A 25,792-nucleotide genomic window follows, 5' to 3' on the forward strand; every position below is an offset into this window, starting at 1 on the left:
CTCCCTGTCCCCGTGTGGTGGACAGAGGGGCCGGTGACAAGACCCAGATGGGGTCAGGTCACATCCAGGTGGCCTACCAGGACCCTGCCCAGTGTCCCCAGGCAGGACTCATGTGTGAGGCACAGGGTGGTGAATGTGGGGGCAGGGTGGGTTTTGAATTGAGGTCAGACCTCATGAATAGAGGACAAGTGTTGCGATCAGCACACAGAATAGCATCTGCTATGTGTCCCTGTTCTCATGGCTGGTGATGGGTCTCCCAAGGGCCCTCTAGCCACCCTGCCCATGTGCCATGCTCTGGCTGAGGAACCTTGTCCCAGGGCCCCTGAGCATCAACCTCACCATGAATCCCTTAGGAGTGTGGATTTCCAGCACCTGCAGAGGCACTGTAGCAGCTGCACGTGTGGCCTGCTGACCCTCTGGGACCCTGTCATCACTGCCAACCCACTGCATGCACAGCGTGGGGACAGCAGTTTGGGGTGGGCTCAAGGAAGACACCTGACCAGGAGAAGAGGCTCAACCCAGAGACACTGCAGGGACAAGAAAAGCCTGGCTCAGGGCTGCCGAGAACAGTTGTGTGGGCTGCTTACTGCATAAGGGCACCTGGGGTGGGGAAGAAGCAGGGTTGGGACAAACCCACACACCCCTGAGAGGGAGGAGGCAGGGCTGCTTTCTCCTTCAACTTGCTTGCAGAGCCCAAAAGATCAAGTCAGATTCCTGGGCCTTCCTGTCTACACCTGGGCCAGAAGGTGCCGTGTTTGCCCTGGGAAGGTAGACAGGAGTCTCTGTGGTAGTATTCACCCTTAGGCCATTTGCCCCCAAATCCTGTCCATCTGTCCATCTGCTAGTCCACTCATCTGCCCGTGCAAACAACCAGCCAGCCAGCTAGCCAGCTAACCAACCAACCAGCCAGCATTCACCAAGTTCCTCTAAGCTGGCACTGCTCTAGGCTCTGAACACGGGACATGCGTCCCTACACTCCTGGGGCCCACAGGAGCTGTTTTTCAGATAGTACCAGAGGATGGCCAAGTCTGCAGGGTGGTGGCAGGCAGAGGGAAACCCATGAAAGTCCATCCAGACCCATCTACCCAGAGACACCACAACGAGGACCCCACAGCGTGTGAGGTACAGGGCTGAGCCAGGGTGGGGTCAGACACACTAAAGTCCATTCTTGGTCATATCTGGCTGTCCATGGCTGCAGCCTCAGTGACAAGAGGTTTGTAGGCAGGGCAGGATGCGAGGCCCCACAGAGCTTCCTGGGCAGTGCCAAAGCCACACACAGCCTTGCCCACCTCTCAGGACAGGCACACCTGCCACCCATTTAGGGAGCCCTCTCTGGGCCTGCAGTCTCCAACCCCTGGCCAAAGCCCCTTAGGGCATCTGAGTTACGACACTGGTTCCCACCCCTGCCCTGGAGGCCTGGCTGGGTTGGCCTCCTGCCTACCTCTCATCCAGCCCCATACAGGGAGGGAGTCTGGGCAGCCTGGTCCAGGCCAGGGCCCTGCTTTCTCCACAGTTCAGAGAAAGGTATGCCCTGTGACAGATCCTGAGGAAGTAACCGAAGGAGTAAGGGAAGAGGTCAGCGAGTAGCCACCGCTGGGGCTTCAGTGAGCCCGTGTCTCAGCTCTGTTTCTGGGGCCCACAATTGTTTTGACCTTGCGTGTTCCGAAGTGCACTCTGGGGCCGTGAGCTTCAGCCTGCGCTACTGGACTGCACTTGGGCTCACAGGGTTCTACAGGCAGGTCTGGGGACAGGAGGTGCCCTGAGTGCTGGCCACCCACTGTAGGCAGGGACCAGGCTAGAGGCAGCCAGGACCCTAGGTCTCCCTGGCTGTAGGCCATGTAGCTCTAGGGGTGCACAAGGCTAAGGCCCCAGAAAAGGGGGCAATGGAGTGTGAAAAGGTAGGGGGGGCAGTGGGAGCAACACACAGGGACTCTGGACAGACCAGAGGTCACAAGTCCTCCAGAGAGCAGCCTCAAGAGCTCTGACCCACGTCTGAACTGCAAGCCCAGTCCACAGCCAGAGTGCCTCAGGTGGGCAGTGCCCCGGCCACACGCACCACTAGCAGCCTCAGCCACAGCCTGTTGCAAGGCTCACACTTCCTGAGTAGGACCTAGAGGGACCTGATAACCATGGCAGGCTGACAGGGACCAGCAGCATAAGGTACCAGCTGTGGGCTGACAGGGAAACTTACACCCCTTTTAGTGTGGCCAAGACACCACTCAACACCGACACCTGCCAGGACTCACACCCCTGAGGACCTCGACCAAGGCACTACCAACACCTCTGGGTGTGCAGAGGAAGCCTCTGGAGTCCAGTTCCCAGGGCTGAGGACTGAGCCCTGACTCATCCCGTCAACAAGATGAGGGTGCAGCCTGGTCAGGGAAATGGGGAGTTCCATATGACCCTGGCCGTGAGTTGTGTGTGTAAATTTACACTATGTCCCTTAGCCATCATTTAGACTCCAAATTCCCAGTGCCAGTGGGAGGAACATAGGGGATCACTCCCCTATCTCAGACTGCACACTCATCCAGCCCTATCCCCACACCCCACCCAGCCCTTCTCCCAAAGCCCCACCCACATTCCCTGGCCCGGGCCCAGTGCCCTCAGGGCCAGACAGGTGGTAGATTCTACGCATAACTCCTCTAACTTGGGGCCCTGAGGTGTGTCCTGCTGAGAACAGGGCAGCGACATCCGTCTCCTCCAGCTCCTTACAGAAGTCAGCCAGCCCAGGGCCACAGACTATAGTGCGCAACAGGCACAGGACGCTTGGAGACCACTCAGACTCCAGCCTGTCTGTACTCTGCACCACAAGGCCTCCTGGCCCCACAGGTCAGCAGGGGTGATGACTGAGGTAGGGCAGCTGGTGGCCTAAGCAGCTGGAGTCCCAGACAGGGAGATGCTGCCCCAGTCACCAGTTCGGCCTGTGACCCGCCACAGCCCCTGAGACCTGCAGTCCTGGGAACCAGAGGATGGGCTGGGCTACTGCCCAGGAGGAAGCGACCACATCCTCCGAACCTTGCCTGCCGAGATGCAACACAGTCCACAGCATGGCCACCCCGTGCCCCGCTCAGCCCCTGGCAGGAAGACCTGCTGTCTAGAGTCTGGGTCCAGAGCCTTGCCAGCTCCAGAGGGTGGCATCCCACCCATGGCCTGCACTGGCCCAACTCACAGGTGCAGGCAGGGCTGTGAGCTGGCTGCTGAGGGCCTGGGTGCTGGCCCCCCACCCACAGCTATATCAGCCCCAGCCCTGCTTGGTTCCTTGGACGTTCAGATCCTGGGACTGGGGCTCCAATGTCAGGTCCTGGCCTCCCTAAGACTTCAGCTGCCACAGGGCTGTAGTCCATGCTCTCCTGGGAAGCTCCTGGTGCCTCCCGGCCAAGCCACCCTGACTGTGGGCACCAGCCTTTGCACACATATCCATCGGTTACCAGCCTGCTCTTGCCATGGTGGTAACCTAGACCACGTGGTCCCCAGTCTCCCTCAGAGCTGGGCCTGGGGGGTCACCCAGCTAGGGCAGGGTTGGATCCATCCCCATGGGCTCTGAGTCCTCCAGCTCTGCTTCCTTCTCATCACACTGAGCTCTGTGAGCCGGAAAAGTACTTTCCTGTTGACTAAACTACTGTCTGCAGCACTCCAGGCACCTGTAGGCAGGGCCTCTGTCCTGGTTACGGCCAGCTCCAGCCTGACCTGTGCTGGGCCTAGCACCAACCAAATGTGCATCTGCCAAATCCATGTCTCTCCTCATAAGCCTGGACAGAAAGTAGCACAGCCCGGCTGTGCCTCAGGGCATAGTGTCCATCTGCAGAGGTAGGGGACATGTCCGGGAAGGGTGGACACAGGTCAGCCCACAGAGGGAGCTCACATAGGCACTGAAGGCCTGCACAGACTGCTTCCTAGGTACCCCAATGGGGCTTCCGCAGTGTCAGTCAGGCTGTCTGCCCAACCTGGGCTCCTATAAACACGGGAGAGAACTGGGGCACCTCTTCACACCCATACACGGACCGTTGTCATGCCAGAGTCCCCAATGCACGGAGGGGTGCCCCCGTGATGCACACATGGAGGCCAGGGTGTAGAGCCTGTGGAGAGACTTCCCTCCATGTAGGACTGCAGGCAGAAAGGGGTACAGCTGTCGGTGGGACCTCAGCGCCAGCCAGTCACCTGTCCCCCTCTGTGGCTCTGTTCAGCTCAGTACAAGCCTCACTCCTTCCAGAACCCCCCCAGCACCCCGAAAGACCCCCTAAAAGTGAGGGAGGAGGGGAGCTGAAGGCCTGTTCCCTGGTGTGCTACAGAGAGGAAGTGGGGCCTGGAGGAAACTACTGTTGGGGAATGTGCTCTTGAGGGGATACTGGGACTCTGGCCCCTTCCTGGCTGCATTAGGTGAACAATTTCCGCTTTGAGCTTTCACCATGATAAGCCAACATCTCTCTGTACAAGGTGATTATCACAGGTCCTTTGTCACAGTGATGCAAAGCTGCTTAATATAGACTGCTTGTTGGTTTCTCCACACAGTAGACTGTGAAGACCCAGCAGGCCAGGCTGTCATCTGCCTCTATCTGGAAGACAGTAAGAAGGGGCTCAGGCAGTGTTAAGATGACCACGTGTTCCCAGAGCCAGTAATGTCAGGGAATAAGCTGCTGTCCCAAGTGCAGCCACCTTCTTCAGCTGCTTAATATTGGGTTCGGATGGGTGGATGGAGAGATGAGTAAATGATGGATAGGCTGATGACAAACAGATGAGAAGGTCGAAAGCTAGCAGAGGGATGGTTCAATGGATACCCATAGGTGGATGGGTGAATCACTGGAGGGGTAGATGGTACATGAGTAGAGGTGGATGAATAGATGGGTGAGTGGGTAGACGGATGGATAGGTGGCTGGGTAGAAGAATGAGTAGGTACATGGTGAGCAGACAGGTGGGTGGATGGGTGAATCAATGGGTGGATAGATGACCGATGGATAGAAGAGTAGGTGGATGGAGGGGTGAATGGAAGAATGAGTGGGTGGTAGACAGATAGATGTGTGAGTAGATGGGTTAGTGGAAAGATGGGCAGGTAGATGAAAGGATAGGTAGATGGATGAGTAGGTGGCTATCCATGGGTGGTAGGTGGCTATCTATCAGTGGCTATATGCAATGGACATCTGGGTGGATGTTGGATACCCATGACAGACAGATACGTAGATAGGTAGATGGGCAGAGAGGTGGATGGGTGGTTAACAGATGACTGAGGGACACAGGGTGAGCTGAGTGCACTACCCTGTGATGTATCACCACAGGTCTATGGCCATGTGCTGTAACCCTAAATGCTTATGTTTCTGACACCCAGCCTATGCAGGCCTGCCTGCTTGGGCAGCGCTGGGCCAACATGGACTCTGGCAGTGTGTGCCATTACATGTGGAGCTGGGACTTCTGGGCTGAGTCAGCTTGCTCAGTTGATGTCTCTATCATTGATGGGCCACTGATGGCCTCCCTTCCTGAGGGCCTACAGCAGTTCCCACCCTGCCCTCTCATGTTTCTGGGACTACTACAGGAACCAGAAATACTATGCGAAGGTGAACAAGCCATCTGGAACTCTGCAGGTAGCTGGGGGAACACAGGCAGGGCCCTAGGGTGCCCAGTGCAAGTGAGAAATTCAGTCCAGTTGAAGCTTTCACCTAAGAGTGACGTGTCTGTTCTCCCAAGGAACTTGTTCTACTAGGCTGTTTATTGGAGAACCCACCCCATTTCATGCCTGCTCCTTATGCCTCGCAGTTTGCTTTCTCCTTGCACACCTAGCTAGGGATTTTTCCACTCGGTTGATGTTGTCAGGAACAACTCTGGCTCTGGCCACTTTGTGCCAGTGTTCCCTTCAATGATCTCGCCCCTCCTCCTCCAGTTTGCTTCTTCCTTCCCAGGTCTTGGCTGGAGCCTGGGCACTGGCTTTACCCCTAGCCTCACCTCCTCGTCTTCCACGGAAGCACTTCGTGCCGCAGGGCTCCCTCTGAGCACTGACTGCTCTACCCTTGCCCCTCCTCGCATCTGATACTGCATCCATTATCCTCTTGGTAATCTGTTCAGAGGGAGCCAGGAACCTGCAGTGTGTGCTAGGCAGGAGGCACAGAAGCAATTTCCAACTTCTGGTGCAATCATCTGGGCACACACAAGGCTCGCCCCTAAGCTGGGGAGACAAAGTTGGCAAGGGCACGCTGGGCTCAGAGGCTCAGTGAGGCACCCCACTGAGGAGCTGGGCTGGAGAGAACACCAACCGTGGAAGCCTAGGACGGCAGCAGACATGGACAGGGAAGCACAGCGCCGTAAGGCTTGGCACAAAGCCAGAGAACCTAAAAACAGCTCACTGGTAACTGGCACGCTGATCATGTTGGAGGGGACACCATTTTGATGACGTGAACTCAGGATACATGACCATTTCACCTCTGGGGTGCGACCTGCCAAAGGCTCACAACGCTGTTTGCGGCTCATAGGCTGTTCCCACCAGTGGCTGCTCACCCCAGGGCCACTCTGAAGCTTGAGACACTTCCCACTACACCCATGCCTGCCACGGGGGACCACTGATGACCCTCCTTGCCAATCCCTGGCCCAGTGGAAGGGAAGATGCTCTCTGGGTTTTCCTCTCGCTCCCTGGCTGCCAGGATGCCCCCTGCCCAAGGTACCCATCTGTTCCTATGGCATCTGGAGCCAGCAGCCAGCTTCTGCCCTCAAGCAGCCACATGGACCGAGATGCAGATGCCTGCTCCTCCAGAGAGGCCTAAGCTGGCACACATGCACATGGGCGTGCACACATTCAGGTGTGCAGACCCCAGGAAGGGCCAGGCTGGCTGCTGGGAGGATGTGCTGAGAGGTAGGGACCAACCAAACCCCACTGCAGGGTCTACCTCACCTCCCAGAGGCATAGTAAACTGAGTCACTTCCGGGAACTACTGTGGACGCATTGAACACTCCAGAAACTCACTCTCTTTGTCTACAGCTCAGCAGGCACCCACCAGCCTCAACTTGCTCCGCACCCCACAACAGTGCTGCGTGGGCATGGGAGGCCCCAGCAGAAGAGGCTGGTGGCCGATGGCTTCTTGTGTCTCTCAAGGGTCAGTAACCAGGCTGTGCCCCTGGGTGACTATACAGGAATGCTACACTAAATCCACACACTGCAGCTGCAGAGCCCAGGCCTATATCCCAGGTAGAAACCCATCCCCCGGCCCAAGCAGGCCCACAGAGCTGGTTTTTTTGTTGGTTTTTTTTTTTTTTTTTTGCGGAACCAGGGATTGAACTCAGCCTCTTGCGCTTGCCAAGGAAGTGCTTATTCTACTGAGCCATCTCCCCGGCCCCTGTGCTGTGTTCTGTGGTCACCAGACGGGTCATGAACACTACAATTAGCCATCAGTACTTCAGAATAGCCAAACCCACAGAAAAGCCTGGCACTCCACATTCCCAGGAGGTCCCAGGACTTGGCACAGTTCACCAAGGCTGGCAGGGGACATAGGGGTGGCCAAGCTGTGTGAGCACCTCAGCAAGTGTCCAGTGGATCCCACCCAGCTCCTGGCCACAAGGACCAGGGAGCCCTACTCAGCTAGCTACAGCCTCTGCCCTTTCCCCGCCCAGTCAGTGTGGCCACCCATGGTGACACGGCAGCCTGGAGAGGCCTGAGCAGCATCAAATCCCTGACCAGTGGCCCACAAGGACATGTGCATGTGTAGACACTTCAGCCCCTGCTCTCAAGGGAGGGTCCTTGAGAGGAGCAGGCTGTGGTCTTTCTGAATGGGCCACTGTCAGCCCTTGGCATCTAAGAGTAGCTGCAGGGGCACCTAAAGCAGGGACAACCACCAGGGACACAATGAGCTTAAAATTACAGCAAGATGGCACATGCCTGTAATCCCAGCACTTGGGAGGCTGACGCAGGAGGATCACTGTGAACACAAGACCAGCCTGAGCTACACAGTGAGCTCAAGGACAGCCTGAGATGCATAGTGAGACCATCTCAAAAAGACAAAGAAAAAAAAAGTATGGCAAAAGGTGCACTTCCTCAGAACCACTCCCAAATGTATAGCCCAGGATGGGCACATCCAAGGCCAGGGGCTAGAACCAGAAACATAGGTGCCCTGGGCCATGTCCCCATCCCAGTCTCCCAGGAGCCCTTCCCCGGACAGCCTGCAGGGTACAGCAGGTGAGCTCCCTGCTTCTCTGCTCAGGAGTCGATGACTGGAGCCAAGTCCAACTATGTAAAAACCACCCATCAGAATCAATCACAGATACATGCTTGTCTGGTTCAAATTACAAACACTAATGCTGTTATAAAAAATGACATGGCATGTTTTATTTTCAACAGAAAAATAAGCCCCCAAGTTTTGAAAGGCGGCCCGAGGTAATCACCAGGAAGGGGCCTACTGGGGGAGGAGGGGCTAAGAGCTGCCAGGCTGAGTGAAAGGCATCAGATGGCCCAGAGCTGGGTAGGAAAGGCTCGCCGATAGCCTGCCAGGACCTACAAGAGAGGTGTCCTCGCTCCCTCCCCCCAAGTGGGGCTGAAAACAGTGGTCGGCATACAGATGATTCCATACCTACAGCATCAGGTGGGCACTAGGTCTCCAGCCCACTCACAGCCCAAGGGCCTGCAGGGGCCAACACAGTGACCTGGAAACACAGCTCCTTGTTTCTCCTCCCAATCTCAGTTCCCTCACCTTTTTTGCCAGAGCTGCTAAAGACCTGAGTATTGGGCTTCCCTGAGACTAAGGCCTGGGGTGGCAGTTGGGGACCCAGGGACAGCCTTGTAGTGCAAAGTCTGTCTGAGTGCTGTTAAGTCAGGCAGAATACTGCCCAGGGTGGGCACAGAGAGGGGCGGGAGGGGGCTTTTAGGCTTGCCCTGGACCTCTGCATCCTGAGTGCTCTCTGGTCAGTAGACCCTGAGAGCTGACCTGTCAGGGGCCTCTGGGGGTGAAGGCACAGCTCTGAGTGGTAAGGTGGCAGGACCATGGCCACCACCCTTGCATTCGTCCTGTAGCCTTAGGTCCCTCAAACAGATACCACCATCACTCAACTGCAGAGGAGGAAGGGACCACAAACCCAAGCCTGACCAGCCAGATCTACGTGTCGAGCAGCTTACACCAGGAGCAGCTCCCTGCTAGGACAGGGAAAGCACACCAGCCAGACTGGCAGAGGGTCAGTGAGGCCTGGGCCAGCCCCCTCCCCTATGCCCAGGAACATACCATGCACTGGCACACATGCATACTTTCCTGCACAACATACACACATGTACACCCATGCACAACTGCACACGTGCACGGAGACTCAGAGATGCAGAGACAGTGTTGGCAATTTAGAGGCACAGAGAGAAATTGTGGTTCCGGCAGGCTCCAGCCCCAAAGGGCTATGTGCCATCTCCCGGGGGGGCATGTACATCATGGAGTGGCACACACTGGGGGTCACCGTGACACCAGTGGGCGGAGGGCATGTGGAATGGTGGGAAGACACCAGGTTCATCTCCTTCCTCCTGGCACGACAGGCCTTGGCCTGGTCGTAGCCCAGCAGGGACTCCGGCCCCTGGCTGAGCCTCAGTTTTCAACAGCCATCAGCCAGGCTGTCTGGAGAAAGCCTCAGGCCAGTCCAGCAGTCCCCAGGGCCCTGCTCACGTACCCCATGGGCAGCTGACAAACATCCAGAGGGTACCTGTGGGCATCAGGCTCCAGGGCTCACGGATGGGGCCTGGCGGGCCACACCTGGGGCAGAGGATCGGGTCCACCGTGACCTCAGGGGCTGGCAGGGACGGCCCAGGGCCAGGAGTGAGACCTGGGGCTGACGGGCTGGCGCCAGATCCAGCAAGGACCGCCTTGGCTGGCTCAGGGAACCCAGGAGAGGCCGGCAGGGCGGGCCCGGCTGCCCCAGAAGTGATGGACGTTCAGGGATGGGAAGTAATGGCTGGGGCTTGCGAGGCTGGCTTGAACCCAGAAGGGATCGCAGGGGCTGGCAGGGCTTCTCTGGGCCCATTAGGGGCCGCTTGGGCAAGCAGAGCTGTTCTGGGCCCATGAGCGGTCGCTTCCGTTGCTGTGACTGTCCAGGGCCCAGCAGGGGTGGCTTGGGGGGGCCAGTTTGTTTAGGGACTTTAACTAATTGCTGGGGCTGCTTGAGGCCCATCAGAGACCGCCGGGGCCGGCTGGGCTGGCCCAGGAGAGACCTGCGGGGTTGGCTGTGCTGACAGGGGGCTAGGAATGCCCGCCAGGGGCAGCAGCACTGACACGAAAGGGAGGTGGTGGGCCGGAGGCGTGGTCGCAAGGTGAGGAGTGACCGTGGGGGCTGGCACCGCGGGCAGTAGGCTAGTAGGGACCGCAGTGCCCGGCAGCACTGTCCAGAGGAAGCCCTACAAGGCTGGCCAGGGAGACAGGGAGTAGTCCATGAACACAGAGGCCGGCAGCAGTGCCACAGGGACCGCAGGGGCCGGCAGAGGTGACATGGGGCCAGAAGGGACCACAGTGGCCGGCAGCAGTGCCATGGGGCCAAGAGGGACCGCAGTGGTCGACAGCGGTGCCGTGGGGCCAGGAGGGACCTCAGGCGCTGGCAGCGCTGCCGGGACGCAGGGAATGCCCCAAGCGGCCTGCGGGGCTGGGCCAGGCGAGGCCGCTGGGCATGGCAGAGCTGATCTGGGACCGGAAGCCGCTGCTGGGGCTGGCGGTGCTGACTGGGGCCCAGAAGTGACCTCCGGGGCCGGCAGGTCTGTCTCAGGCCCAGAAGTGACCGCTGGGGCTGGCTGCGCTGAGCTGGGGGTGGCCGTTGGGGCTGGCAGGACTGCCCAGGCTCCGGGGATGCCGGACGGGGCTGGCAGCGCTGACACGGGGCTGGGAGGGACCCCTGGGGCTGGCTGGGCTGGCTGGGCTGGTGCTGCTGCTGGTGCTGGGCCGGGCCGTTCTGGTGCCAGGGGTTGGCTGGGAGCGGCCCCCCTTCTGGGGAGCACACCTGCATGGAAGAAAGAGCACGTGTCCACCTGGGCAGGTGCCTGTGGACCCCCCTCCAGCCCGGGCCCCAGAGGCATGCTGCTCCCACCAAAGCCCAATTCCCAAGGAGCTCAAGGCGGAGCCTGGAACACAGAAAAAGCCTCTCTGCAGAAAGGGGCAGACTCAGGTCCCCAAGAGAAACACAACTGCAGCTGAGCTGGGAACCCAAACAGACCCACGCCTGGGCTGCTCCGGCCCAGCTTCCACTTGTCTAACAGCCCTCCTGGCCTCAGTCTTGGCCATGACCCACCCAGGCACAAGGTCATGGGGCAGGCATTCCTGCTCCCTGACCCTTCCCTGCGTCCAGACCAACAACCACAGTGCTGTGGCTGGCAGGCCCCTCTCCCATGCCGCAGTCTAGCAGACAGCACAGCAGCTGAGCGCGCAGTAGGGGCTTGGTGCCCAGCTCATCACAGACACGCTGGACACCTGGGTCGGCGGAGACTGACAGACGCAGTAGTGGAAAACGGGACCGCCCTATCAGCTTGGCACTGCCCCCAGCCCTGTAAGCCTGAGGCCCTGGAGAGGCCTGCACCACTGTGAACCATCCTAGCCCACCTGCCTGTCTAAACCCATCATGTGCTCTATGCCCTGCACCAGCAATAGTGGAGCGCACTGCCAGGCTGGCCTGGGTGCCACAGGCGGTATACAGGTGCTGGTGTGGTCCCAGGGCAGACCTACTGCTCACCTGCTTGGAGGGCTGTAGTGGGACCTTCCTGGTTGCTCCATCACAGGCCGGCTCCAAGTCCTGCCCAGGGCTGCTGGCTTCCAGGGGCTGTCTGCTCACACTGGGCTCTGAGGATGGGCAGTTTTCTGTCTCCCGGGGCTTCTTGATGAGGCGACGCTCCCACTTCTCCTTCCGCTCATGCGGCTTCAGGGCCATGTCCTTCTGCAAGGAAAAAGTGAAGGCCATCAACAGGTGGAGACGCCCAGATAAAAGACGCCTGTCTTGAGAGGCCTGGCCCTTGTCTGATGCAGTGGCCTACTTGGGAGGTGGCGCTCAGCAGGCTCACAGCCCCCGGAAGGAGCCTTCATCCTGGGAAGGCACTGTCTTAGCAGCACTGACAGAGAAGGTGGCTGGTGAGGGGAAGGCCTGGGGATGGGGATAAGCCAGCTCCTCAGGAGCACAGCATAGGCCGAATCTCAGCCTCCAGCAGGGGCTTACACAGGCTGCGGCAGAAAGAAGGCATGAAGCTTTCCAGTCCCCACTAGAGGGGGGCTACTCTCAAAACATAACCTGGGGCCAGGGACTGCAGCAGTCTACCCACGTGATATCTGTACATCCACAGAAATCACCCCAAGTGACATCGCATTCCCACAGAAACCCCCCAGGTAACTTAATATTCCCAAGAACCAACCCACAGGTGAAACCTCATTATGACAGGGAGTAATTCCCAAGTGACACCTTCACATTCACTGGAAGTAACCCCCAGGTGATATACCTCATTCCCATAGGAAATAGCCCTCAGGTGACTCCTCACACCCCACAGAAAGTGCCCTCAAAATACCTCATCCTCCACGAAGTAGCCCTAAGTGACACCTTCATATCCCACAGCCATGCATTTGGGAGGGAAACCCTTGCCACAACTACTTGGGGCTATCAGACCTGAGCCACCCCACAAGCCACTTGTGATCCTGCTGTTTTTTCTTGGGACACCCTGTCAGCAGCCCACCTTGAGTATTCCAGGGTACCTGCTCATCTGAGTCCATAAAACACCCCCAGCCTCTTGCCTGCCTTTGAGTTCTGGCAGTTCCTGGCTCTGGGGTTCCCTGCTTCTGCATTCAATAACTAGTAGTTGGCCAGGCGTCGTGGTACACATCTGTAATCCCTACACTACAGGAGGCTGAGGCAGAAAGATCATAAGTTTGACCCCACTCTGTACAATTTAGGGAAACCTTGTCTTATAATGAACAAAAAAGGTGGGGGGGCATGGTTTAATGTGGGGGGAAAAAACCCCAAAAGACAAAGAATGAAAGAATGAAAGCACAGCAGTGCAACTGCAGGCACATGGCCAGAGCAGTAGACAGAGGTGCACGTGGTTTAGCCTCCATAGAGGGCAGCAGGGCAAGTCTGAGGAGGGACGGGTGGCCAAACAGGCTGCTTTGTGCTGTCCCCACCCTGACTGCACGGCTTCCACCTGTACCCATGGGCTGGGGTCTGCTGCCTCTGGTCTGATTAGGCAGGGCTTTTTCTACAACCAGCTCCCCCTGCCCTATATATGGTCAAGGCGCCTCACTACTAGGGGTCTTTTCCACCTGGCCCACCAGGGCAGACGTGGGATGGAGACACCTCTGCACAAGTGTGCCATGCTTCTGCTGAGAACAGAGCTACTTGTGAGGCATATGACCAAGTGTACATGAAGTCAGTGGTCAACACTCATGAACAGTGTCCTACAAGACCACCCTGCCTCACAGACCTGGCTGGGCCAGCTTGTCTTCCTTGTGTGCAGATGAGGGGAGCAGGCAGGTTATGCCCGGTTCTCACCACTACCCACACATGACTGAAAAGATGCATTGCTGGCAGTGTTGGGTCTCTTGTAAACCTGTTTTATTTTATTTTTCCCCCATAATTTTATTGATAAACAAATAGCAATGAGACAGTTTCAAATCAAATTGGTAGGACAGTTTCAATAATTAACACATTGAATACCTTCTTCCTAGTGGTTAATTGCTGTACAAGATGCGGACATGATATCCTAACACCATTAGAACAAATCCCTCTATTCCTTAAGAGAATGTAACTATATATCTATCCTAACCACTTTGAATACACAGATACAAAATAGACACTCATCTGTATAAACCTGTTTTAATACTCCATTACTTTTAAAGAAATGAACAGAGGCTGCTACCGTCCCTCCACCCATGCCCCTGACCGTAGACCCTTCTTGTAGGGTACCCTCAGTCCACCCCAACCTGCTCCAAGAAGAGCAGCTGCCAGGTCCCTGTCCTCAGGCTTTCTGGACCTTAGGTCCACTCCCAGCTCCCGCAGCAACACTGTCACAGCCCTCCAGGAGCACGGACTGCACCCAGTGCAGCCAGCTAGCCACCAGGAGGGTAGGTCCGAGGGGCTGCAGGCAACTCCACAGCCACCCTGTGGGGTGCACACTGAAGCTGAGAGAGGCTGCGAAGACCCTCTCCACCAGGGCTGGTGCCATCGGTGACCTTTCCTCTCATCCCCCTGAGCCAGCCATCTGCCCATATAGATGCCAGAGCTCTACAGGGTAGGGGCACTGACAACAGAGTGAAATGAGGCCCCCAGGTGGCAGCCTAGTGAGCAGTAAGCTCCGTGCTCACCACTAGCCCAGGCCTGCATTAGGAACTCTGCCAAATGCTCCACAGACGCCGCCCTTCCAGCCCCCACACGGCCCTCGGACCTGAGCTGTGACAGCTAAGGGCTGAGCACAGAAGCCCAAGAACAGACTGGCCTCAGCAGCAGTCTGAAGCCTTCATCCTCTGGTCCCATCCATCTCCCAGCCTGGCCCGGCAGCTCTCACCACCACCACCGCAGCAAGGAAGCCCAGAGCTAGGAGAGCCTGGGGGGGATGCAGCCATGGCTGTGGAAGCCTCTGCAGGGCCCAGGCCCCAGCCTCCCAGTGAGGCCTGCTCCCTAAGTGCAGAGACATGGGGCCAGGCACATGCTTCCATGAAACCGCCCATGGGCTTTTCCTACGGTATTTTTACGTGACTGCTTTTGAACTCTCCTAAACGTTATTGCTATGTAGCACTAATAAAATTCCTAACTGCTATAGTAAAGTAACCATGGAGAGGAAAGTGGTTATGATTTGGCAAATTTAATCCAAGTGCCCTTCCCAGGGCAAGGCTGCTGGTTCCCACTCTGGCCCAGCAGCTCAGCCCAGCCCTCTGGCTAGGCAGGTGCCTCCCACTTCCTGAGCCAAACAGGGCCTCCCCTCTGCTCTCCAAGCCCAAGACTGCACCCCTGAAGGGCAGGGTGGCTTGGGGCAGGTGACCTGCCCCATGTGACAACCACAGCACTTCCAGGGCTGGGCTTGGAGCCACACACTCTTTCTGGATGGGGAAGGAGGCCGCACAAAGGCTGCCAGTGTCCCTGTCTTGTGGCTCTCAGCGGACAGTACCTCTGTCATCTCTAGATTTCAAGCCTCAGTCTCTACCCTTCACAACCTGCAGCAGGGGACCCACAGCTCTCCTCAACAGTGCTTACTTGGCCCAACGATCCCTGAGTACCTCACAGTGAACTCCAAGGTCCACGTACAACTGTCCTGGAGCTTCAATGTGACCGACCCTACCCTGGCACCCACAAGCCTACACATTCATGTACTCTCTGGGAAATAGTCTGCCCCACCAAAGGGATCCTGCAGGCCACACCCCAACAGAGAGACCTGAGGGCCAACCCGAGGGGAGGGCAGCATCTGGGCAGCCTCAGAGATAAAAAGGCTGGACATGGTCTTCTCATGCACACCCACCCAGCAGCGCCCCCTTGTGGCCCTGCCAAGCACACTCACAACCAACTGGCTGCTTCATTTCTTCTGAGCACCCCCATCAGAGGCACATGAGGGATGTGTCCTCCCTCGCTGGACAGCCAACCCTCGCTGTCCCTGGAGCCTCTGGAGCATGCCTGGCTGCATCCCTAGGCCCCAAAGTCCTCCTGCTGGCCCAGGAGGGCTATGCAACTTCACCACCTACTATGTGCTGGCCTCAGACTTCCATGTGGGCCACATGCTGCCACTGTGCTGGCTCAGGAGTAGGGAACAGCACCAAGCTTCCTAGGTATGCAGTCAGCCCACCTGTCTAATCAGGCATCTCTACAAGCTGAAAAGACCTACACTGTGCCTGGCATTGTGTGGGCACAGGGGTCACGTGGAGACAAAGGTCACGTGGAGACAAAAGTGCACTCTGCAACTAGACAAGGGGCTGACACCAAAAGGCACTTTTCTTTTTTTATTTTTTTGCAGAACCAGGATTGAACTCAGGCCCTTGTGCTTGCCAGGGAAGCATTTATTCTACTGAGCCATCTCCCCAGGCACCAAAAGGCACTTTTGAAAGCATCAGTGTTGCCCTGGGAGGGAGGGCTACAGTAGGTGAGAGGAGAGGAGGGGGGTGATTGTGATGACTGTCTCCACAACACAGCCAGAGCCTAGCTGGTGTTTTAGCCTTCTAGCTCCCATCTACTGACCCATTAGTTGCAGGTCGGTCAGATGTAGCCGTCACCTTGCTCTTCAATGCCAGCACTGTCTTTCACCAAGGTTCCCCTGGGTGGCCATGGGACCAGGGCCAGACAGGACAGAGAGCCGGCCCAAAGCAGCAGTGTGCCAGGAAGGCAATGCAGCAGGCAGGATCCAGGCCCAGCCATGTGGGATGCCTTGGGGCTGGGCTGCGGCTCATCAGGCGGCACCTTACAGCCCACTGTGGCTACTCTAACGTGGATGTAGGCTCTGTGTGTCTGTGTACGTGAGTGCTTCCACAGTTAAAAAGGAGAAAGAGACAAGGGCACTAGATTTAGGCGAAAGTCACAGCTGGAAGCCAGGTGGAGTCCAGCCAGGTGAGGCTGTCATGGAGGGCAGAAGTGGGATCTGCAGACTGTGCCAACTGATACCAAGTGGTAAGCAGAGAGAAGAGACTGTGGGGCCAGACCTCCAGGAGAGGCCCAGCCCCCTGCACATGACCAAGGCTAGCTCTAAGGAACCAGGACAGCAGGCAAATGGGCCCCTCAATTACCTCCTATGAGATCAGTGCGGTGCGAGATAGTCCCTCTGCCCTGACAGGGATGGGCCAGTGATCCCATCTGTCCCTGAGCCTGAGGACTCTACGTGGGAGGAAGGCTTAGGGTTGATTTCTGTCCCTCCCCAGAACAGCTGCTGCTCAGCTGTCACCAAGGGTGGGCAACCCCACCTGCCAAAGCCAGTCACGGTCGCTGAAGCCACAGGCCCAGGGTGGAAGAGGACACAGGTGTCCAAGTGCCAAACTATACCCCTGCCTATTCAGCCACTGCTACCAGCTGATATGGATTTAGTCACCTAAACCTGCAGGACCAGGACTAGCCTGTGTGAGCTAGGTGTCAGCTCAGCAGAGGAGAAACTGAGAAAAGGGTGGGAGGTACTGAGGGACCAAGAGCTCCTGAGCATGCTCACTGGTGGACCCTCTACCCAGCACAAGGGAGAGGGTGTACTAAGGAAACGGAGGCCCAGAGTGGGCATGGGCTAAGACCTGACCCCACATCTGGCAGAGCCTATATGCTTCCTAGTTGTGCCTGGTTGACAGGGAAGGCTGTCCCAGGAGCAAGGAAGTAACTGCCCTGTCCTGCATGCACAAAGGCCCAAGGCAGGCACAGACAGGGCCAGAAACAGGGTTCTAGCAGCCTTGAAAGAATGTGGTTTTGTTCCAGGATGACAGGAAGCCCCTGGGGGTCAGCATCAGGCAGCACAACTGATCTGAGAAATAAGTTTGCCCCACCTCTCCAGGGTAGAGGCTCTATGTGCTGCTGGAGAGGAGTCTAGAAGACAGTCCAGGGTAGCCACCACTCTAGGGCCACCCTCCCTATCAGCCACATGGTCCCCGGGGACAAGCATGTGGCAGTGCCAGCCTGGAGAATACCACAACCCTGAACATGGGGTGGGCTGGGGAGAGGCAGGCATGTGTGTACAGCTCAGAGTGAGGCCTGTGGGGAGCAGCCAGGGCCAAGGATAGGAACAGGACCTTGGGGAAGAAAGGCAGCTGAGGCCAGAGCAGCCCCGCAGCACTCTGACTTTCACCAGGGCTGAGCGCTGCGTGAGGAAGATGTGGGGCAGGGTGGAGTGGGACCCAAGGAACCATGCCCACCAGGGTGTCCTGGGCTGAGATCCTGTCCTGTCAGCCACTCACCAGCAGTGTACGCCTGGAAAGTGCCCCATCAGTATCTAGTTTCCCCCTCTGTGGAGTTACCCCAGTAGTACACATGAAGTCCTGGAGCTGTGCCTGGCACTCAGGACACACCTACCCCATCCTTCCTGCTTCTGCCAAGCAGCCTTGAATGGCTGGCTCACTTAAGTTAAAGACTCTAGGAATAAGGCCAGGGCTGGAGTGGTAGGACTCAGGTCTTGACACACACAGCTACTCTGCTCTGGTCACACGGCCAACACCATGTTCCCAGGAGAATCTGGCTGGTGTGGTGCATAGTACCACCACTGGCTCCCAAGGGCTAGGCTATGAATGTGGCCCTGTGTCCTGGATGCTCACCCACAAGCAGCAAGTGACAGCACCTGTCCCCCCTGAAACTGATGTACCTCCTCAAAGTAAAAACTGGAGCCAGGGTTGCCAAGGGTCCTAGCAGCCAGCGAGGCCAGGCTCTGCCAAGGTCCACAAGCACCTAAGCACATACCCACACACGCAGGCACGATGTGTGGACATGCTGCAGTCAAAAAGGCCACAGCTCTGAGGGGATCCACCTATCCCCACACCAGCTCTCCTATGAGCCACACAGAAGCCTCCTGGTAGACTGGGTGAAGCTGGCACATCCCTGCCCCATCTCCTTCTTTTACTACCTAGACAGAGCAGGATTCCTCAAAGCATCATTTCCCAAACATTTCCGATCCCAGCTCTCAAGAAGATGCCCTTGGGCCCACCCACCCTCGCTAGACACCCCCTGGCCTGCTATGCTTTGCCTGTGCTCTCCTCGCAGTGCTGGGCTCCCACCTCAGCCTGAGTGGCTCCCCAGAAGCCTGCCAACTCCATGACAGCCCCTCACTGCCCTCTTAATGTTTCCAGGTGATGGGCTCATGGGTGCATCTCCCAGGGTCTGATATGCAGCTGGCACTCCCTAAGGGTTTAAGCAGGGAATGGGACACAGGTGAGAGGCCCATGCTGGCCAGGCTGCCCAGGAAGACTGATTGTGATAGGGTAGCTGCTCCAGGGAAGTATCCTTAGGGATCATGAGGGATGGGAGGTCCCCTGTCACACCTGGCAGGGTATCAGCCTGAGAAGGAGGGCCTGGCCAGACAATAACACGTCTGCCTCTTCAGAGTCCTGCAGACCCACCAAGCCAGACTCTGACCAGCTGAGGACCCTAAGACCTGGCCTGAGAGGAGGTAAAGCAGAAGGGAGGTTGGGACCAGCTTGCTGTCCTTGCTGGGCTGGAGATGCACTCCATCTCCAGCACTGACAGTGCCAAGGCGCTTCCCAAGATCAAGAGAAGAGGGCAACAGGCAGGGGTGACTGTCCACACCTTTGGAAGACAAAGCCTCTGTGTGTGACTGGGGCTGTGGGCTGGGCCCACGGAGGGTTCCTTGCAGCTGCTGTCTTACAAGAATGTTCTCAATAGAGCCACATCTTCCACACACCCAACTCCTGCTGCCCAGCCCTGTCACAGTCCTCATGACCCTTACATCACTGTGTGACCCACACTCCCTCCATTGAGGGCCCAGGAAATGGAAGGCCCGGCTAAACCTGAGGTAGCCCTGGAATTTGGCCTGGGGTTACCTGCAGCACAGTGAGGAGCAGGTGACCTGGGAACACTGAGGCCAGTGAGTCCTGAAATGTGCAGGAGGTGAGGGCAAGGGAGGTCCAAGTGGGGCCAGTCTGGAGAGGTGTTGAGGGAGAGCCCTGCGGAGGCTGACACCCTGGGTCACAGGGACTCATGGGCTAGGCCTCTATACTCCTGTAACCCTGCTCCCAGGCTGTGTCTACCCTGGGCCCCAGCTCACAGGTTCCCTCCTGTGGAGCTTCTGGACATGTCTAACATTGTCTCTGCCTTGCTCAGTCAGTTCCTCATTTCCAGCCAGGGATCCAGGCCCCTTCCTCACTACCTTAAGCCATGTGGACTAAATGGTCAGCAGCAGCCGGGGCTAGACACCAGGACCTGAAGAATCCATCCTCAGCCCTTTGAGGAGACACATGTTCTTGTGCCACTTCATTCCAAAGTATAGAAGATAGAAAAGTTCTCTCCAGTCCCACCCACCCCCAGAATGCAGGGGTGGGACAGGGTGGGGGTGGATAGCTCTGTGGCACACACCGGTAATCCCAGCACTGGGGAGGATGAAAACAGGAGGATTATTATGAGTTTGAGCTGCATAGTGAGACCCTGTACCAAATACATAAAAAATGAAAAAAAAAAAAAAAAAAGCTCTCCATCTCCAAGTCCCCAAAATGCAGAGCCAGCCCAACAGGATAGTATGGGCTGCCCTTCCCAGGACGTGGTGGCAAACCTCTGCTGTAACAAGTAGTCTGCAGACTCCAGCACGGGGCTAAACACAGTGCTTCTGGGTGAGGGACAGCGACAGTAAGCAACAGGTCTGGCAGGTCCCAGGAACAGAGTCCAGGTAGACATTTCCCGGGAGAGAAGATGCACACCGGACTGGGGAACAGGAGAGCAGGAAGGAATGCAGATGTCCGCACACAGAGCCATCCACCCCCATCCTGCCCCACCCCTGCTCTGGAAGAGCTGCAAGGCAATGAGACCCAAAATGGAACTGTGGCACAGCAGGGAGAACAGCGTCAGGGTGCCTCGAGAAAGCCAAAGAATCCACCACAAATCTCAGAAAATCACCCCAGTGCCACTAATAGGCAGAACAAAGGCTTTCTCCTGGGAACCACCACCAATTAGAAGACAAAGTGAAACAAAATTTCCACAGCATAACAAATTCACAAAACAGTAATACAACAAACCTCACAAGCACCACAGCAGCTCCCTGAGTATCCTGGGCAGTAACCTTCTGCAGAGGAGCAGCCCACACCTGGGAGAGCTGGCTCCACATCTCTAGCAAGGGAGAGGCATCTGTCTGTGAACAGGACTCACCCTAGAGGACACAGGCACTGCGGGGTGGCCTGCCAGGAGACAGGAAGCCCCAGGCGGGTGGCCCAGCTCGTGCTGGGCGCTCTTGGCTGGCTAAGTGAGGTGCAGGTCACCAGGCAGGACACCTCCAGAGAGGCCCAGGGTGACAACTGCCCAGCAAGAATGGGGGACACAGGCAGGCAGGTACAGGTACAGGAAAGGCCTAGCCCAAATGGGAGCGCAGGGTCTCAGGGGCAGCTGGAGCTCCCATCCTGGGCCAGGTCCTGGGTCAGCTCAGTGGTCTCCAGGAGCCCTAGCAGGCTAGGCAGGGGCTTTACAGCATGCACGGTCCAGGGAAAGACCCTAGGCAGATCTAGAAGGCCCCAGAGCCACAGGGGGCCAATCAAGGTAGCCCAGGGTGTGTGGACACAGGCTAAAGGTCCTGAAGTTGCTTCCATGTCCTGCATCTGTCTGCCTCTTTGCAGGGATCAGCTCCACCCCACCACGAAGAGACTCTCTGAGGGACACAGTCAACACTGCCTATGGACTGCTCAATATGCCCCAGGGTAGGTGCCAGGGCAGGTCTCAATGCTGCAGGAAAAGCACTCATCTGATCTAGGCCACACTACCCCACCTGAAGAGCAAGAGGCAGCAAAGAAGAGGTGCTCTGGGCAGAAGGCTCAGATCCAAAATGGAACATACTTCAGCCCTCATTCCTGTCCCTTTAGGATAGGATAATCAGGCCCAAGCATATGGGGCCCCATAAACAGGACTAAAGTAGAGGTCCAAAGTGACACAATCTTAAAGCGTCTGCAAGCAGGTACAGGGGCCGGGGGTTCGATCCCCAGGCCTACTGTGCTGGCCCCACACCCGGGGCTCATAGAGACAGCAATTGAGACTGGGCATGGTGGCGCGCCCCTGTAATCCCAGCTCTTGGGAGGTTGTAAACAGGTGGATCACTACGAGTCTGATGTAGTAGTGAGACCCTCAACACCCTGTAGCCCCTTCCCTAAAATACGAAACAAAACAAAAACAAAAAAAAGTGACACCATCACTCCTAACGTAGACAGCACTGGATGGGCCACACCCTTGCTCCCTACACATCATGTACCTTGAAGTCCTGAACTGTGCATGCTGTAAAGCCCCCACCTAGCCTATTAGGGCTCCTGGAGACTCCTGAGCTGACCCCCAGGACCTGGCCCAGGATGGAAACTCCGGCTGCACCTGAGACCCTGCGCTCCCACTTGGGCTAACGTGGTGTGGGAGTCCTGTTTGCTGCTGGGATGGGCTCAGCTCCTTCAACACTAACCAGGCCTTTGGAAGCTGGAGCTTTGGAAGGTCAGCATGGAGTGTTTTCCTTTCCATCTTTATTCCCCTCCAGTAGAGTGCACAAGTAAGAGAAAGTACCATCCCACACAGAGAGTACACTTGTGTCTACAACTTTATTGTGATGAATGACACCCCCCTTCTGTGTAGACAGCATACTTGTATCTGACACTACTGTGAGGAATGACACCCCATCTGGGTAGACAGCACACCTGTGTCTGGCTAGGCCTACACTGTGAGGAACACCCGCACCCCTACCCACTATGTAGATGGCACCCCGTAACTGGTCATGTCTCCACTGTGAGAAATGACTCCTCCTGTGTAAATGGCACACCTGGGTCTGGCCATGTGACCACTCTGAACATGGACTTCCTTCTATGTAGACAGCACATCTGGGTCTGGCTATGTCTCCAGAGCTCCTGAAAGATCTCAAACTGTGAGAGGGTAAACTGCAGCTGAAACTCTGCAGCACCCACCTTTCCACAGAGCTGGACTTTTGAAATAGGTAAAGCAATTTGCTGTTTGAGATAGGCAAATTAACAACAACAAAAATCATCTATGGGTGCCAAAACAGATGGTCCCCATCTGCACCTAGAGGAAGAAGTGCCAGGCACAGCCAGCCCCAACTGCACAGTAGAGTGCTATGGTCAAGAGTCCTCCTGAAGGCTAGAGGTGCAGGGCCACCCCTTTCCGTGGAAGGTGCGCATGTCTGTTCAGGAAGCCAGCTTTGGCCACCTCCTGGGAGCTACAGGGACCAGCACAACCTGTTCTGTGGCCTGAGGGCAGCTGCTTATCAGACACAGGGATGGACCCTGCTTCTGGCTCGCATATCCCCCAGGCAGAGGGCAGCTGACCACAGCACTGCCCTTGGGGAAGGGGTTCCAGTCACTGCTGATCAGCACAAGCAGATAGCGCTCACAGGGAACACAGGCTATGCAGAGCCATCACCCCAAGTTCCCCAAGTGTTGCTGCTTCCTTGGCTCCTCCACCTCATGAGAGAAACAGAAAGTCTAAGGTGACCAGGTTTAGGTCTGCAGAACCCCTGCCCACCACCCATCCCTTCTGCACCCTTCAGCCCTGCCACAGACCTCTGTAGATCGCTAACAGCCACTTTGCCCACCTCAGCCAACAGCCACCACCTAGATGACAGCTACTATCTAGACCTTGGAGAAGCAGTTGCTGCTCCCCAGGAACAAAAGAAGCAGGGCCCACTTCCTTCCAGGGACACAGCTGTGCAGAGGGGTGGAAGAGCTACTGGGAACAGGGGACTGAAGCAAGGCCTGCACCAGCACCCTAAGGGCAAGGTGTGGTACCCTCTTCTGCTTAAAAGGTGCACTTTACAAGTCTCCATCTGCCACACCCACTGCTGTGCCTGGCTTCCCTTGGTTTTCTCTGACAAATGAGCAAGGTCACCGACACTGCCTGAAGGAGAGGGCAAGGCAGCTCCAAAGCCTGGGTGGACAGACTATGAGCAAGCAGTCTGCGGGAGGGAGGGCGGCTTGGCCCCTGGGCTGGCTCCTGTGGGCCCTGTACCTGGGATCGCCCCCCCCCCTTGGGACCCACGGGGACTACAGAGCAGTGGCCACGCTTTAGACTGCAGGCTGGGGGCTGGCTCCCTAGCTACGTGCCTAACAGTACGTGCTCTGTGCTTCAGTGTTCCCATCTACAAAATGGAGGCCATCAGCCTTCCTTGAAGTCACCTGAGCGAAGAATTCATGTCTGCACCGAAATGTGTAACAGATATTGTGAAAGAGCAAGAAAACGTTCAAATGGCTAAGGGAACTAGGGAGTGGGGAGGAGGAAGGGAAAAGGAAGGAAGGGAAAATAAAAAAACAAGAAAAGGAGAAAATGGAAACAAAACTTTTGTAAATAGGGAGAGGAAGAGAATTACAACAAGGTAGAGAAGTGAGAGAAAATGAATCAAGATTTATCATGTTCAGGTACAAATTCCCTATGATAAATGTGATTTTTTTTTTTTTTTCCCAGAACTGGGGCTTGAACTCGGGCCCTTGGGCAAGTGCTTATTCTACTGAGCTATCTCCTTAGCCCCCATAAATGTGATTATTATGTATATCCTAAACTGTACCAATACGCTTAATTAAGAACAAAAGAATTCATGTCCTGAAAGACAACTTGGCAGTTATCACCCCAGAGGAAATCCACTACACTTCAGCAATAAATAGGAACAACCCACACCCTTCTGGGGGGGATCTATAGTCATGAGCTGCTGAGAAGCCCTGTACTTTCCTAGGTAGGCTCAGTAAAGCAGACAGGTGACTACAGTCGCCCCGAAGGGCCCAGGAGAGTCAGGTGAGCCTCGTAAACTGGCGGGGCTGCTCTAAACTGCTGCCTGTGGCACCCCAGAGGAAGGGCTCCGCTAGTCTCTGTGCATTGTGACCTCAGACAGTGGCTGAAGCCCTTTCCTCCCTCCCTTGGTAAAGGATACTCTCCACATGAGCCCTGCCCTGGGCACTGGTAGCCTGAAGGGGACATGGGCAGCAAACACAGGGCCTGCTATCCACCAGCTGACACGCTTGAGGGGGGGAAAAAGCTGCAGGGAGCCAAAGAGTCACATATGGGATCTCAGGCAGAGGAGGTGAACCTGAGGGCTTTGGAGAAGGGCTGGCTTTTCAGCTAAATCCAAGAGACGACAGAAACACCATGTAGGGCACAGGACAGAGCAAAGGTGCCCTCCTGAGCCAGGCAGGTGAACAGACCTGAAGCAGGGCAGCTCTTGACAGCCTCACTCAGAAGTGCACGGACTGGCACAGAGTGCCTTATAGTAAGTGCTCAGGAAACGTCCTGCCATCACTGTCACTGGACAGAACACCCTAGACTGTCCTTGGCACAGAGCTCTGCACGCACCAACATTGGAGACAGGGCCACCAAGGCCCACTTCATGTCCTGCTCCTCTGCCTATCTACAATCCAGACAGAACGCAGCAGCCTGCCCCCACACGCAGGGCTATCTCTCAAAGCAGCGCCTGATCCAGAGGCTGCCAGCAGACCCCACTTCCCTTTTCCCGAAGTTTCGGCTCTGAGATGGAAGTCCCAGGCTACGAGTGTTGCCTGCGACCCGAAGTCCAGCAGACAAGGACCCCTCAGAGCCACCGCTGCACGGGGCTCATTCAGCAAGAGGTCACTTGGAGTTTCTGGGACCATTCGCCCTCCCCAGCCCCATCACCTGGCCAGCATGTCCACCCCACAAGATTCCATACAGACAAGAATCCCCTGCCCATCTCTCGTTTCCTCCTCTACTCACCTGGGTCCAGGCAATAAGGGCAGTATTTGCTGTGTAAACACTGCAGGATAGCTCGCCCGGACAAGCAGAGTGTTTTTCCTAACCTACTACCCTAGGACGAGCAGCCTTCACCAGTAAGTGTCACTAAGGCCGACCCCTCTCCGCTCCAGGAAACCCAAGAGAAGGGCGATCCGGAAGAAGTGCGTCCACGCTGTCGCCGCCTCCCAAAGCCCAGCACCGCCCGCGCCCCGACCCCGGGAGGCTCAAGCAGACCCTCCCTCCGGGTGCCCACACGGCTGGGCCAGGGGTGCGGCTCCCCGGCGTCCACCCACCTCCAGCGCCTCCAGCGTGCTGAAGCTGGCGATAGCGAAGCCGTCGATGACCTCCTCCTCCTGCGAGCTGGACTCGCGGCGGCGGCGGCGCGGGGGGCGCGGAGGCGGCGCGCCGCGCAAGCCTGCGTTCTCCTTGCCGGGGCTGGGTTCAGGCTCGTCGCCGGACGACGGGCTGTGAGCGCGGGCGTCGCGGGCAGCCTCCCGGC

The 25,792-nt window shown here is 57.0% G+C and overlaps 1 protein-coding gene across 11 annotated transcripts in view; it reads right to left on the bottom strand.

Annotated features, from left to right (window-relative positions):
- Fbrsl1 (fibrosin like 1) overlaps positions 1–25,786 on the bottom strand; it is a 55,729-nt gene extending 29,943 nt beyond the window's left edge. For 10 of the 11 annotated variants that reach the window (XR_002822056.1, XM_023720450.1, XM_023720444.1 and 7 more), the window contains exons 1-2: positions 25,587–25,670; positions 11,653–11,853 (exon numbers count right to left, since the gene is read on the bottom strand). Coding sequence is in view for 10 of the 11 variants with exons in the window: in XM_023720450.1 (XP_023576218.1) it covers positions 11,653–11,847 (195 nt within the window). In the remaining variant the exon portion in view is untranslated. Of the gene's footprint in view, positions 1–11,652; positions 11,854–25,586 lie in introns of all 11 variants that reach the window. The other variant, XM_023720455.1, reaches the window with a different exon arrangement.
- Positions 25,787–25,792: the final 6 nt, after the last annotated feature.

Source organism: Octodon degus, unplaced genomic scaffold, assembly GCF_000260255.1.
Source record: "Octodon degus isolate 3935 unplaced genomic scaffold, OctDeg1.0 scaffold00076, whole genome shotgun sequence".
NCBI classification, from domain to species: Eukaryota; Metazoa; Chordata; class Mammalia; order Rodentia; family Octodontidae; genus Octodon; species Octodon degus.